The 15,121-nt window shown below is 40.4% G+C and overlaps 1 protein-coding gene across 1 annotated transcript in view; it reads left to right on the top strand.

The window, feature by feature from the left end:
* The window catches only part of LOC126470007 (protein artemis-like), a 75,517-nt gene that overhangs the window by 49,966 nt on the left and 10,430 nt on the right, over positions 1–15,121 (top strand). The window contains exon 6 of the mRNA XM_050097479.1: positions 10,159–10,308. Within this exon, the coding sequence (XP_049953436.1) occupies positions 10,159–10,308 (150 nt within the window). The remainder of the gene's footprint in view (positions 1–10,158; positions 10,309–15,121) is intronic.

The following is a 15,121-nucleotide window of genomic DNA, read 5'->3' as shown; positions in this document are numbered from 1 at the left end:
AACAGTGCAATGTTTTGTTTGTTATAGCTGACCAGCTTCCGCGTGATCGGTGTCAATGGTGGCGAGCCTAAACTCTCATGGGTTTGAGGATTCAATAAAGTCACTGCAGCACCTCTGTCGACCAGTAACCAGAGCACTTGGCAAAAAGCACGTAACCCAGTAAATAACATGGGAGAAGTCACAAGCATTGTAGTCACACAGTTTACATCCATGTCCATATCTGGAGCAACCTTTGGCGAATGACACACACAGGCGATGTGACCTTTCTTCTGGGAAGCATGACAAGTAGCCCAGCGTTTAGCACATGCCAAACATTTGCACAGGACAGAACAGAAAGGACAAGACAGAAACAGAGAATGCTGATGCTGGTGATGTGGTGGTCGTGGCTGCTTGGGCCGGCCTTGGTCTGCTCGGTGCTGAGGGTCGTGGTTTATACGTGAGTTGTCAAACCCTATTTTCCTCCTCGTATGAGATGATTTAGGTTCCAGAGGGTTGAACATATCTGCTCTTGCTGTACTAATGAGGTCACTTGGGGTATGTGCAAAAAGGACAACGCATGAGAGCAGTCCTTACAAACAACATGTGTAAACTGACCAGAACACCAACCCTCTTGTCCACTGACATGTTCTGTTTTCAAGAGGGAGAACAAAATCCAGGAATATGAAACACTTGACTGCCTGTTGTAATAAGGTGCTGAGAAAAAGTTTGAACAACTCCTCCCAATTGGTACGACAGCACCCTTTGCAAACATTGTGTCAAAATTTGTATTTGGTGCAATGACAAGATCTCAAACAGCAACTCCTGGCCGTAGCCACATCTCAGTGCTTGTTTTTCAAAGGGTAGAATACATCAGCTGACTGATGACCTCAGATGTTAAGTCCCATAGTGCTCAGAGCCATTTGAACCATACATCAGCTCCTTTGATCCCCAAACCCATAGCAAAGGTGGTAACTGCCTCATTGGCACAGCTGGATATGCCTCATTCTCAAACATCATCCAGGAAGAGAAGGAAGAGGACACCTGCCAAGGTGGCCCCCTCCCAGGACGAAACAGACCAGCAGCCTACATCTAACCAGTGGCTGAAAGAGCCACAGGCTGTAGGTTATAGAAAAGAATGGCGTTTTTCTGTCTGAGAAGTCAAGACAGGAAAATCCTTGAAGAAACAGAAATATCTCAGGGACGAGAGAGGAAAAAACTGAAAGTTAAACCGAATCCTGCTTCTCCAGTCAATCTAGCCTCCATCTCTGTCCCCCACCCCCTCCCCCCCCCAATCCTTATCCCTGTCAGAGGTCGAGCCTGTGAATACTGAAGAAGAATCACACCTTCGGTTGGAGCATGACTGAACAATAAAGTAATACATATTCATGTTTACTCTTTGCTGCTCTTTCATATCCCAGTCTGACATACCACCACCACCACCACCACCACCTGGCTAAACTTCATCAATTAACGGCAAGAGCGATGTTCATCATTTATGGATTAAAGTTAAGTATTTCACAGCTACATCCTTTTTTGCCTGTGAAATGGTGTGGCACATCAGGAGAGACAGTTCTCATAAATCCAACTTCCTACTCTTAAAACTTAGAAATACTACTGTGAAAACGGCATAAACACCAAGAAAGAATCTGAAGGAGTCTGCATGCTCATGGGTTCACTTTCAGCACATTAGCAATGACACCGTAAAATTTGTGTTTTTCTATTGTATTTGGTGGGACAAGAAGTTTTCTTATCAGTGGCAGGAGGGTATTATTATTCTTATAGTGAAAGTGGGAAAAGACCATCAAATTTTCATTAATTATTGACCAACCTCTCTAGCAAATCAGCTGTTAAATTATTTGAAAGAATGGTGAACCTATAGCTGTGTTTGCACCAGGAAGCCAGATGACATTTATCACAATTTCAAAGTTGGGCACTCCAGCCCATCACAGACCAACTGATCATCTGAAATTTGCAGTGTGCGATGCTTTCATGCATCACCAACAGCTAATTGCTGCGTTCTTTGAACCACACAAGACATACAATACTACCTGGCACCATCACATCCTTTCTGTTCTGCATGAATAGGGCTTTCAGGGCTGCTTGCCCACTTTTATCCAGAATTTCATATCCCTCTAACTGTTCTGGCTCTGGATGGATTCAACCCTCAGCAGTAAATCTGTGCAGGGAACTGGGGCCCGTCAGCATCAATTTTAAGAATAACCCTCTGTGCCATTGCAATCAGTGGTATTGTGATTACAGTGGGGCCCACTGTCTATCACTGTAGCTGGATGATCTTTTCCTGTATTGCAGCTCTACATAATTGCACAATGCAGAGTGCTAACTTTAGGGGGCTGTACAAGGAAGTCCATAACTATCCGCACATCTACAGCAGCTTAAGGCAGATTGTTTGAGGAAACTTAATGCCTGAGATTTCTGAGCAGTATGTCATGGGGTGTAGTTCTTCGCTATTCTACAAAGTTTTGATTTTGTCCTACCGGGGGTTTGGATGTGTAGCCTATGGGCTGGCAGCACCATTGATACTGCACTTATTAGACACTGGACAACACAGTGGTGTGCAACTTGCAACTGGAGCCTTCCGTATGGGCTCTGTATGATGGAAGCTGGTATCATACCACTTAAGGTCAGACCCCAGCAACTCTTGTCAAACTGTGCAATCATAGTCTGTCATATGCCTACCCATCCACATTACTTGACTCTTGTTTGACAACCAACAGTTCAGATCATTTACGAATCACCCAAAAAATGGGTCAATCTAGTGGGATAAAATTTGAGGCTCTGTGAAAGGACTTCCAGCTGCCCCTCTTGACTGTGTATACAGTTCCCTCTTGGTACCCCCTGTGGTGTACCTATATCCACTCCTATAATTTGGATGGACCTCTTCCACAGTGCTAAGGAAAATACTGACCCGACCATTTATTCCATCCAGTTCTTCATGACTACCCCAATTTGCCATGCATCTACATCAGATGGAATGAAAGTGAGCGACAGGGTTGGTTATGCTTTTGCACAACAACGGGGGACAAGAAGTCTTCTCTGCTGAGTGCATGCAGTTTGTACACTGCAGAGGTGGTCACTGTTGTGGATTGGCAAGAGAGCCAACCCGATATGAGAGGAAGCCGAAAGGCACGCGTTTTAGTTCACGCAGGCTGGCGTGAGGTCTGGAACAGGACAAGGAAATTAGACTAGCAAAAAAGGATGTAGCTGTGAAATACTTAACTTTAATCCATAAATGATGAACATCGCTCTTGACGGTACATGTTTTACAGCATCAATAGTAACTGGTAATGGCGCCTTGCTAGGTTGTAGCAAATGACGTAGCTGAAGGCTATGCTAACTATCGTCTCGGCAAATGAGAGAGTATTTTGTCAGTGAACCATCGCTAGCAAAGTCGGCTGAACAACTGGGCCGAGTGCTAGGAACTCTCTTTAGACCTGCCGTGTGGCGGCGCTCAGTCTGCAAACACTGATAGTGGCGACACGTGGGCCCGACGTATACTAACGGACCGCGGCCGATTTAAAGGCTACCACCTAGCAAGTGTGGTGTCTGGCGGTGACACCACAGTCACCATTAAATGGACTCTGCAATACATTAAAACTCTTACAACAAAGGACTTCATGGTTTGTAACAATCCTATGAACTGCTTACAAGACATATCTCAGCACTGCCCCACAAACATTTTGGTTGCTAACTTACAACTTAGTTGACCTTCATAGCTATGGAATCACCATAACTTTCATCTGGACACTGAGAAACATGGCATTCTGGGAACTGAACTCTCTGACAAATTAGCTAAAGAAGCAATCACAGGAGACAAACTTGAATTCGGACTACATGGCACAGATCTCAGTTTGCAGTTGTGACATCAAATTTTGAAATCCTAGGATATAGAATGGTAGGCTACCACAAACCTCAACAAGATGAGGGTACTCAAAGGAACCACCAAGGTGTGACATACTTCTCTCCGAGCCTCCCAGAAAGATGCAGTTGTACTATGTCAACTACATATTGGTCACACCACACTTACCCATGGGTTCATTTTACATCAAGAGGACTCCCTCCCCCCACCAATGCAACTATGTAAATCTTAAATCTAATCATTCAACAACACAGATTTTATTAAGCACAACTTATTTACAATTAAATCACAGAAAGGGATAGTTCTTGATCTTCTGGGAATGTGCAAAACAAAATACTTCCAGAAGTGGATACTGCATAATCAGTGTAGTATTCAGAATGTTTGTTGAACGACTCACTTGTCAGTGATGCAGAACACTGTTTGTAGGTCTGACTGCGAAATACACATATATGAACCACGTTCTCAGTGCATGTGTATGCCTTCGTTCACTTACTGAAAACATTATTGTCAGTTGAATGGTGAGTGAAGACAGTCCCACACTAAGCAGACAGGCAAACCTGCACCCTAGCCAAACATTGTTGATAGATAATGATTAAGTCCAAATCACAGTCCAGGAGAAGAAAACCATGTAGCACAGGGTCGTCATAAGTACACCAGAGAGCTTGCTGTACACATGGGCTAGTTGCCAGATGAGACTGTGGCAGTCCACGTCAGCCCCTAAATCTATCACAGGTGTTTTCTGACATGGCTTGGCACTGGCAAATGTATCCTTCCACACTGTCTAGCGACCTCGCTGGAGGACAATAGTTCAAACCTGTGTGCGACCATCCTGATTTAGGTTTTCTGTAGTTTTCCTAAATTGCTTCAGGCAAATGACTGGATGGTTGCTTTAAAAGGGTACGGCCAACTTCCTTCCCTAATCTGATGGGACGAATAGCCTCACTGTTTGGTGCCCCCCCCCCCCCCCCAACCAACCAACCAACCAACCAACCAACCAACCAACCGACCTTGCTGTATGTACCATTAACTATATAGAGTTATTCATAGATACATTCATTGGGATCAGAAAAGATGCTATTCACAATTTTAAAGGAGCAGTGAGACACAACAGTTTCAACTTTTATGATAAACTCAGCAAGTTGCCACACCAGTGAGATCTTAAGTGCTTTAATGGTTATAAGAATTATGAGGTACCCCAGCTGTAAGACTTGTGGAGCAGTCACAAGTTTATCAACCCTTTATTCAATTCTGGCTACACTATGGCTGTACAATCTATGCAGCGACACGTGGTCAGCACTCAATTAAATTGAATATTTCCTAGAGAAATTTTATTTGGAGTTTCTAATTGTTAATGCAGTTTTGGTCCAGTACTCCCAAGCAAATTATGTCCCTCAACAGAGTGCTTCATGTTTCACACCTTTTGCCTGGCATGGGAGCAGAGCTAGGTATCTTGGACATTAATGTTTTAACACTGTAAATATGCACGTTGCCTACTGTTTTCAAAATTGGACTAAACATAAGAAATCTTGCACTCTAGTTTATTTATCTACACAAATATTTAAAAAAATTTAAATGAATACCAAAATTTTAATACCATTTGCCTTAGGCCAAGGAAGCAGATGTTGTTACGTGCTTGGCTGTTACCTCAACAGTGTCTCCAGTATCTGTCTTTCACAGAAATTTACAGTATTTGATGCAGAGCCCTAAATGATTCTCATGGAGGACAATACGTGATCCACATAACATCATCTGTTCAGATTTTTAAATGTCATTTAAACCTGCAATACATGGATCCAATAAACAAAATGTTCCAGAGCATCCAGATGCCATTCTAATAAGGAATTGAAGTAATGTCCTGTTGGTTTCCAAGGAAAGTGGGAAGTTATGGGAATGAGTAAAGCTGATAAAACTGCCAGAGAGGATTCAGTGTGCTGTTCCACTACACACTGTCACCTCACAGATGAGGAGCAGGGTCACATGTAATAGCAAGAATAAATAGCTGGAAATGTGAAACAAGAAGTTATGGCAAGTCTACTGTCAGACCGTGGTGGTCATCCTTCAGTCATTGCAGTGGAAAGTAGTTGCATTAATCGCACTAAGATCAGGGAAATTTCCTATGATACACGGTCATCTCCTCCCACAAAAGCAGCCTCCGGTTTGGGCTGCTTGCTGTGCTCCACTTTCTGTGTACTGTCTTTTTAATTTTTGCCTTTTATGTTTAGAGAAATGGGAAACAATTTGCCTGTATAATGATCTGAATTCTGATTTAGGTAACAATGAGACGTAACTGTAAAACCTGTTTAAGTTTTGTGTTTTTTCCAGAGTACCACTCAAGTTATTTTAGGAAAGACATTTTAATACATTTCAAAGTAGTTGAGCTTCCTTTTTTTTTTTGTCAATGATCAACCAGCAACACCAGCATGAATAATTATTTTAGAGTTTAGTTTGTAAGCCACTTCACTTTTAATATAAATTTTGTATGAAGAATAATAACTCTCACATATTTTTAAAAGCTTATTTGTTTACGCTGTGACCAAGGGTCTTGAGTAACTGATTGCTGTTAGTTTTAAAGATGTTGGGCATGTAATGAATACAGTGAATATTTAAATCCTTTTTTGATGTCTGGCACTTTTTCGCCATTTGTGTGTGTGTGTGTGTGTGTGTGTGTGTGTGTGTGTGTGTGTGTGTTCATAGTAAGAATTTCATTGTTCTTGTTCCATATGCACTACCTGACAAAAATAGTAAAACACACAGAAGACATGGTTGGGTCTTAATGTAGCTTTGTACACATACACATCATCAGTGAGTATGTAAATGGTTAGAGTTGCAGTTCTCTGTGACAGGTAGAATGCCCACCAGAGTGTATTGGTGTGGTTTGTGTTTAGTGTTGTTACCAGGCCTGGTAGCATATATAAGGGATGTGAACAGCATAAGATATTGAGTGATTGTTATGAAGAATGCAGAGATGCCACATTCTTGTGTGAGGCAGTATTATCAGCATCTGATAGGGTTTGAACTGGGTCTCATTGTGGGTCTCCATTTAGCCAGTTGGTTAGATCATGCAGTATTGAGATTTATGGGGCACTCAGATTTTATGGTGGTGTGATATTAGACTACATGGAAATGTGAGAACAGGCAACTCATCATCAAAGTTCTGGTCAAATACATCTGACCACCATAAGAGAGGAATGCCGTATTGTGCACCAACCACACTGTAAACTGTTGACGCATTCACTTGCCATCTGAGAACATGTAATGGACACCCTGCTACATTCTGTGTCATACTGCACTGTTGGTCTGAGACTAACAGCAACTGGACTAGGAAATTGCTGTCCAGTACATAGGCTTCCATTAACACCAAAACACAAATGGCTTTGTTAGGAGTGATGCTGATTAATAATGTTCCTTTTGTGTACATTGATAAATGGTGGTTCTGCACTACCACGGAAGACCATTGTCCATGAGTATGGTGACAGTCTATGGAGAGGTTTTCTTCTTCCAATGTTTTGGAGATCACAGTGGTGTTGCTCCTGGTGACATGGTATGGTGAGACTTTGGGTATGACTTCAGTATGTGGCTGGTAGTATTTAAGGGAACTGTAATGGATCAGTGGTGTGTCATAAATGTTCTCATTCTCTCTCATGTCAAAAGGACATTGCTTGTTCACACATGGTGCATGCCTCTATGAACTGTCTGCATAATACCAGTGAGCATCCTAAATCTGTCCCCATGTGTGGGACCAGCTCAGATGTCAACTCTGTCCCAGTGCCAGTATCTGGGATATCAGAGACCAGTTACAACAGTTGTGAGCTGCTTGCCTCAAGAGAGGACACAATGGTTTTCTGACACCCTTCTGAACTGAATCAGTGTGCATCCAGGCCAGAGTGGTTGCAGTATCATACTGATTAATGAGCTCATACTGCCAAGTTTTTTGTAAATTTGATTTAATTGTGTAATTAGTGCAGTAGCAACACATACGCTCTCAACTCATGAAGTTTCATTTCATTTTCACTGTGGTACGTCCCACCCAGTTTAGCCGAATATGGATATATATTCATCTATAATTGACCATGAGCAGTGATTGGACTCGTAAATGTTTGTGAGCACTCACTCACGTGTGGTAAGTCATCAGCATTTACTTTACGGATCTCTCTCTCTCTCTCTAGGAAGCAGAGCGCGTATCTTACCACGCAAATAGAATTTTGATTAAAGCAACCGAAAAAGTAATGTCATTAAGAACACTGAAGAGGAGGGCACAAATATTAATGGGAAACACTTTGAGATGATGATATTACACTGCTAATGACTAACATGCACACCATACATATACTGAGTTAATTACTGGGAATATGAATAATTTCATCTGCACAAAACGTCTCCATTGTAAACATGATACACTTATAAATAAATGTACAGTGAAATGTACACTGAAAATAACCTGCTAAACATTGAAGATGCTTAGCTACTGTGGTGGTTCTTTTATTAGTGTACATAGTAATCATTACTTTCATATTACTTTGCAATATCTGATATCTGTGTATAGAAATGTACTTTGTATTATTATTAAAACATTACACTTCATGTCGAAACAAACCTGCAAAGATGTGATTACACTTTCATTTAACAAAAGAACACTGTACCTGCACTTTATCAAACTGTGAGGTACTTCCGTCACATGCAAATAAATTTTATGAAATTGTGTAGACTGCAGTGCCGCTACAGTATTTTTCTGTTGTGGGTAAGTACAGTTGCACAGTACCTCTTAGTGTCATCTTGTGCAAACTGTTTCCCATTTGTGGTAATATCTATAGTAAAATAGCCGGTAAAGATTCTTTGACAACACTATGATGTTTTACTCAATTATGCCAGTAATAGAAATTTAGAACCTGTTATAAATTAACTATTTCAGATATCTTCACAAAATGGGAAAGAAGGGTATGACTTACACTATGTTGTTCTAGTATGAAAACTATTGTGTACTGAACTGCACCAATAAAACATATACTTTAGTCTTTACACAGATGGTAAGCACTGCTTATAGCCTCTTATGAGAACTGCTACAGTACAATGGATTTGTAGCTTTTAATTATGGCCTAGCTATAATAGTACTTTCCATCATCATACTTGGGCAGCAAAATAGATCTTGCTGCAATGTAACGCATGCCGTAAGCAAGCATATAACTATTTCAAACTGGACCACAAAATATATAGCCACCTTTTCTTCTTTGGATAAGAGCTGCTTAAAAACCACTGCAGAATTAATAGTAGCAACTTTATCTCATCCATACAAGGCTTTTATAACAATTATGCTCAATTTTGCCACCACCTCGTAATATAGGTATTTACCATGTAACACGTAACATGAGACTGTCTATCCACACTACTTAGAGAATTTTCTAGTGAGTAAAAAGGCAGTAATTTTGCCGTCAAAATCCATCCGACTGATTATGTGTTAAAACTAAAGTCGTGACCCTGTACATTTGTATTTACATAAGTTCATGATAATTACAATGACAAAAACGGTTTTACAAAATGACTATAACAATAAACAAGTCACTGTTTAAACAGTAAAGTTCAAAAATATATCTACAATTTAAGATTGCTCATTTATCTGTCTGACAACAACGCCATACAAGGCTAGGTTAGCTCAGGATATCACTGTTTCTGCTAGGTGGAAAAAGCGTACCATGCTTGCTGTAATATCTCACTGCTTTCTAAATGATGATCTCCATCTGTGCACGGCTGATACTCATAATAACAAGTTAAAAAAAAAACCTTCTTTGTTATTGAAATGAAACAGTTTACACAAGGTGGTAATGATACATGTATTGCTACAACCTGTCCTTCTGGGTGCTTCACTTTTTTTGTCAGGCAGCGTATATGGCAGAGAGAGAGAGAGAGAGAGAGTGTGTGTGTGTGTGTGTGTGTGTGTGTGTGTGTGTGTGTGTGTGTGTGTGTGTGTGTGTGTTTTGTACTTCATGCAACAGTGTTTCTTCTTATATTTCACATGTTGCTGTTAATTTTTTTGGTGTTTTTAAAATTTGGCTTAAATGAAAAAAGAAATCGTTTCATTGTCAAGAGACAGCTTTTTTAATTTGAGGAGTTTTGTTTATGAGTGTGATTGGCCATTACTGCCTTTACTAGTAAATTACAGTTGTTCTTTATGTGGCCAATACAGGGAATTTGAAAGAAGTGAATAAAACTGAAAACTTAGTAAATCACAATCTTATTCCCTTTGTTATTGTGAAAAGAAAAGAAAAAAATCTAAAAAGTCATTATAATAGTGAGCATCCATGTTTCAGCCACTATCCAAAACGTCAAGAGATGGTTACCATTGCAAAGTAGCACAGTCATCTCATGCTTCATTCAAAGAGCTTGCCGATTTTATATACATGCTGAAGCCCAACCATATAATTCCAACTGCTGTACCACCTTCGAAGTCCAGACGTGAGGTGAGTGAAATAGCATCATTTGTGTCATAGGTTTGTTGTATTGTAAATTTCATTCGCCCAACAACAGCAAGAAAACCATACTGCTCCAAAGTTCTCATGGCGTAAATAATCCACATTCTACTCTGTGTAAAAACTTGTACAAATGCATGTGATGTAATTTGCCAATTATTATGTAGTATAGTGAGAAGTAAATAATAATATATACTTATCTACACTCCTTAGAAGACTGTTATGCACTGTTTCATGGCAACAGGAAGGATGACTTAGTGCTAGTGCCGTGAGATGGTCCTACTCATTAAATGGGACATTATGGAGCTCTAAGAAGAAAGAGGGGCTGACAGACTATGTTGTGCATTCACAAACAGGAAAGATGAGTGGTGGCTGCTAGATTCAGACTATTTCAACAAAATGAACATGGAATGTTTGGCAATTGCATGAAAGTCAGTTATAGTAAGACTCCATGTACTATTGCAGAAAGCTTATCGTCACAAAGCTGAAGAAGCCTGGTTCACATCTTATAAAATGGAATGTATTCTCTCACAGATGACACCTACCAGCACTCCTTTTTATTGTTACATAGTGTACCCCTGTGCACAATTTTCAATTAAATCAAACTGGTCATGGATAGATTGTATATACACTGCTTAAGTATTTGTCAGCATTCTCCAATGACTGTCGTGATCTCTTCAATCAACTAAGGTACAGTTTTATGGAGAGGACATAAAAAGGAGGAAATAATCTCTTCTGAGGCATTTATACCACAATGTCAATTTGTGGACTGACTTCAGACACTATCCCAGAGATGAGGGCTGGAAAAATTGCTTTTTCAGATCTTCAATATAATGTGCTCTCTATTGGCCAATGGTCAGAAAGGTAGGAAATAACTGGAAATTGCTCACTGCCACAGAGATGACCATGGACATCCCATATGAACAAGGAGCTGATAACTTCAATACGAATTATAGGCCCATGCTGGAGTACACAGCATGAGCAGTGTTGAACTATATTATTAGCTAAATTAAATAGGTTAACATTAATATAGAACCAAGAAAATGAATTATATTTATAAACCCAATGACATGTTCCATATCATGGCAAGACATCACAATTATGGTTAATGAAACACACAAATAATAATCAATTCACAAACTAGTATTTGAAGCACCTCATAAATAGTGAAACACAGAGCCTGATATTCTTCGGTATATTTCACCTCTGACCAAATAATCAGTTCAACACCTTAATTAAAAGGGACTCTATCCACATCTTTCCAACAGCTGCAACTTCACTAAACTGTTTCCAATGTATTTTGTGAGTAACAAGAGTTTTGTGACTTAAAAGTTTATTTATGTGTTCAAGGGCACACCAGATACTAGGCATACTGCTTTCCTCAATTTCATCTCATATGGTTTTCTCCACATTGCATTGCAAAGGAAGGAAACAGATAGGGTTGTAGCTCTCCATATCAAAAATATTGTTGCCATATAGTGTGACATGGCCATTTCCTAGTGGCCCAAAATCTGTAAAATTTGATCCACTTCATTATACATCATTTGTGTTGATGCCACCTGGCTTAAAGGTACTCCTAGTGGGTGTAACCTTGCTATGACAATAGTTACCTGGCATGCAGCCTTTTCCTGGAGCCCCAATACCCTGGACAAGACAGGCACAAAGTCCACAGCACAGACAGAGATTTCATAGCTGAGGCATCAGCAATGCAACCCCTGTATAATATGCAAGTTATGATCACTGTGTTTCTTTCATAATACCCTTGCTCCTTCCACGACTTTCTGGTTGCCGTACTGGACATTGGGTGCTCGTACTGACCCACACAGGTGAGAGATACTTGGGGCTTTAAAACACAAAGATTGCATCTGCTCTTCTACAAAACCTGTGGAAAATTGTGGTCAAAACCTGTAAGAGACTGAAGATGTTTTAAGCTGAAAGGATTAGAGTGGTATTTTGTCAGAACCATTATCTGAAGGTTGAATTTGTCAATAATACTTTAATCAATTTTGGAAGCTCAGCTTATGAGAGACAATTCTCACATTCACCTTACAATGGATAGGAACTAATGTGGGATGATTGTGCTCCCCCTATTCTATTATGTGAAGACCATGCCACACAATCACCTTTGATGAATGAAGTGGTGCCAGTTGATGTGCATGTGGATTTTCCATTGTCTTATTCTACAATGCTGCATATTGAAATGTCCGTGGAGGTGGAAATGGGCTTCGTCTATCCACAAAATGTTCCATGGCCATTCACTGCTCACTCACAAGAAATTCCAGAGTGAATGTTTATCTTGCTGGCAGGTCAGCAGGAAGCAACTCCTGAACATGAGTGACCAAGTATGGACAGCAGTTCAGGATATTTTGTAGGATTTTATGCACTATGCTTACTGGCATGTGCAATTTTTGAACAATTCTCCGTGCACTGCATGTTTTTACACCACTGCTCAACCCCTCCTGCGATGTTGTGGCCATGTGTTCGAACATAGGGTTACATTGTTGCAAATTGATTCATTTTTCCCTTCTCCATCATCACTTAAAGTTTTGCGATCATCGTGGAAACATCTACAGAAACACTGCAACGATATGAATATTAATATTCTTATGTGCACTAAACCAATGATACAAAACAGAGTCATTTACTTGAAACAAAGATTGGAGCATTGTGTCAGCCATTGACCTTTGCATCTCACTGTCACCATATGCAGACAGTTTCTGAGTTATAATGCTATGTCAATGGATACTGATAAATGATAGGTCCATGGAGCCATCTGTGAAGCATAAAATTGATCTCTGTTGTATGGTATGAACGCACATTGTGTTCAGAACTATATACCATCCTAACCTCTAATTAGGCAATACTTTTTTTAAATGGTTGAGCAATGCTGATGCCTGGCTCTCTTTTAAGGTGATACGTTGACGTACTACCCATGAATACATCTGCTGAAATCCAGCTGTATGGCAAAGCTCAATGCTCTTAGGTACCTCAGTTGAACTACCTGGCAAGGTTATCCCATGATTCTTTAGCATGATGATGATGATGATGATGATGATGATGATGATGATCTAATCTCATGTAGCTGAATGACCAGGTGCAAGTCTTTCAATAGGGTGCCACTTCAGTGACTTGTATGTCTTTATCTGGCTCCAGTTATCCAATCAGGGAAAGGGGACATACGGTTTAACTTGAAATCAAATATGAAACATGTGTCATTCCAGCAGCTCCTCACATCATTGATTTAGACCAGACAAAATTTCTTTAGTCTGACTGGGATTCTATCCTGTGACTTTTGGTTACAGGGCATCAACTTTACAGCCATACCACCACACCTGACATTTACATGATCAAACATCTTCAGTTTTATTCCAATTAGACTCGGGATGTGTTGTATACAGATCTGTCATGCCATCAGTTAAACCTTCTCTGCCGGCCGCGGTGGTCTAGCGGTTCTAGGCGCTCAGTCCGGAACTGCGTGACTGCTACGGTCGCAGGTTCGAATCCTGCCTCGGGCATGGATGTGTGTGATGTCCTTAGGTTAGTTAGGTTTAAGTAGTTCTAAGTTCTAGGGGACTGATGACCACAGCAGTTAAGTCCCATAGTGCTCAGAGCCATTTGAACCATTTTAAACCTTCTCTCTCTCTCTCTCTCTCTCTCTCTCTCTCTCTCTCTCTTTCTGGCAATAGGGGCACTGACACTACTTATGTGTTTGGTTGCACTGGTGACTATGAAAAATTATGTTTGCTGAATGCATGCAGTGTGTTCACTTTCAATTTGATAGCTTTCATCTGGGTTTAGCAATGCATCAAAATTCAGGAAACTAAGAATTTCCTTGTTCCATAACTCAATGAAATATAAGCAAACTATTATTCAGTACTATCCATAGAACATATTTGCATCAAAAATACAAGATTTTGTCATGTTTAATTTGGATATGAAGTCAGGTTGGCTGTCTGGGAAATGAGCGTACCAACAAAAAGGACACAGAGGTTGCCACAAGAGAATTTTATGTGGGGTGGCAAGCCACTGCAACCTCAGACAAATTAAGGATGATTAAGGTGACCACCACTGCATAGAAGACTTTGTTTATTAGAAGAATCTGTCAGACTGTCCATTGGCTGCACCAGATTCTGTTGAGTATTTATCTTAAGATACTTTCTGTGTCCAGGTGAGAACATTTAGACTCTCTTCTTCCAAAATTCTGCAGCTTTAATGGCATTATCATTGCACAAAAATAGATCTTCCACTGTGCAAACAAACTTTATCCGTGGGTACATGAGCAAATGTTCAGTCATCTGTGATTCTCTGCATTCACACTGGTTATCTTCAGAGTAGCCCCACTTAACCAAGTCTACTTTGTATTTTGTGACTCCTGTTCTTAACCTATTCGGTGCTCCGCATGTAATATACTGCAGTTGCTGCCCTTGTGTGACTTTCTCTTTGGGGTATAGGTTTGTTTTGTGGAATGTACAATCATTAAGATTCACTGAGGGCCTCAGGTTGGCCTTCTAGCATTACTGTCCATTTGATAAAGCTCTTCCTTGACTTAAGATGAGTTGGAACTGTTTGGTGTTTATACGTTAAGTGCTGTGGGTCGGTTTGCAGTTTTTTCCTTTCTGTGTCACTGATGATTTTGTAGCTGGTATTTGGTGAAGCTTTGGCTGCAAGTGGGCAAATTTTGTGGATAGGCATGGGCCTCAGGCATCTGGTGACAATCCTGACAGTCTCATGTAAAGTGATGTCTACTTGTTTGGAGTAGCAAGACACCTCGCATACTGGTGCTGCATATTTTCTGTCTTCAAAA

Source organism: Schistocerca serialis, chromosome 3 (assembly GCF_023864345.2).
Source record: "Schistocerca serialis cubense isolate TAMUIC-IGC-003099 chromosome 3, iqSchSeri2.2, whole genome shotgun sequence".
Taxonomy (NCBI): domain Eukaryota; kingdom Metazoa; phylum Arthropoda; class Insecta; order Orthoptera; family Acrididae; genus Schistocerca; species Schistocerca serialis.
This window is presented reverse-complemented; position numbering and strand designations above follow the sequence as displayed.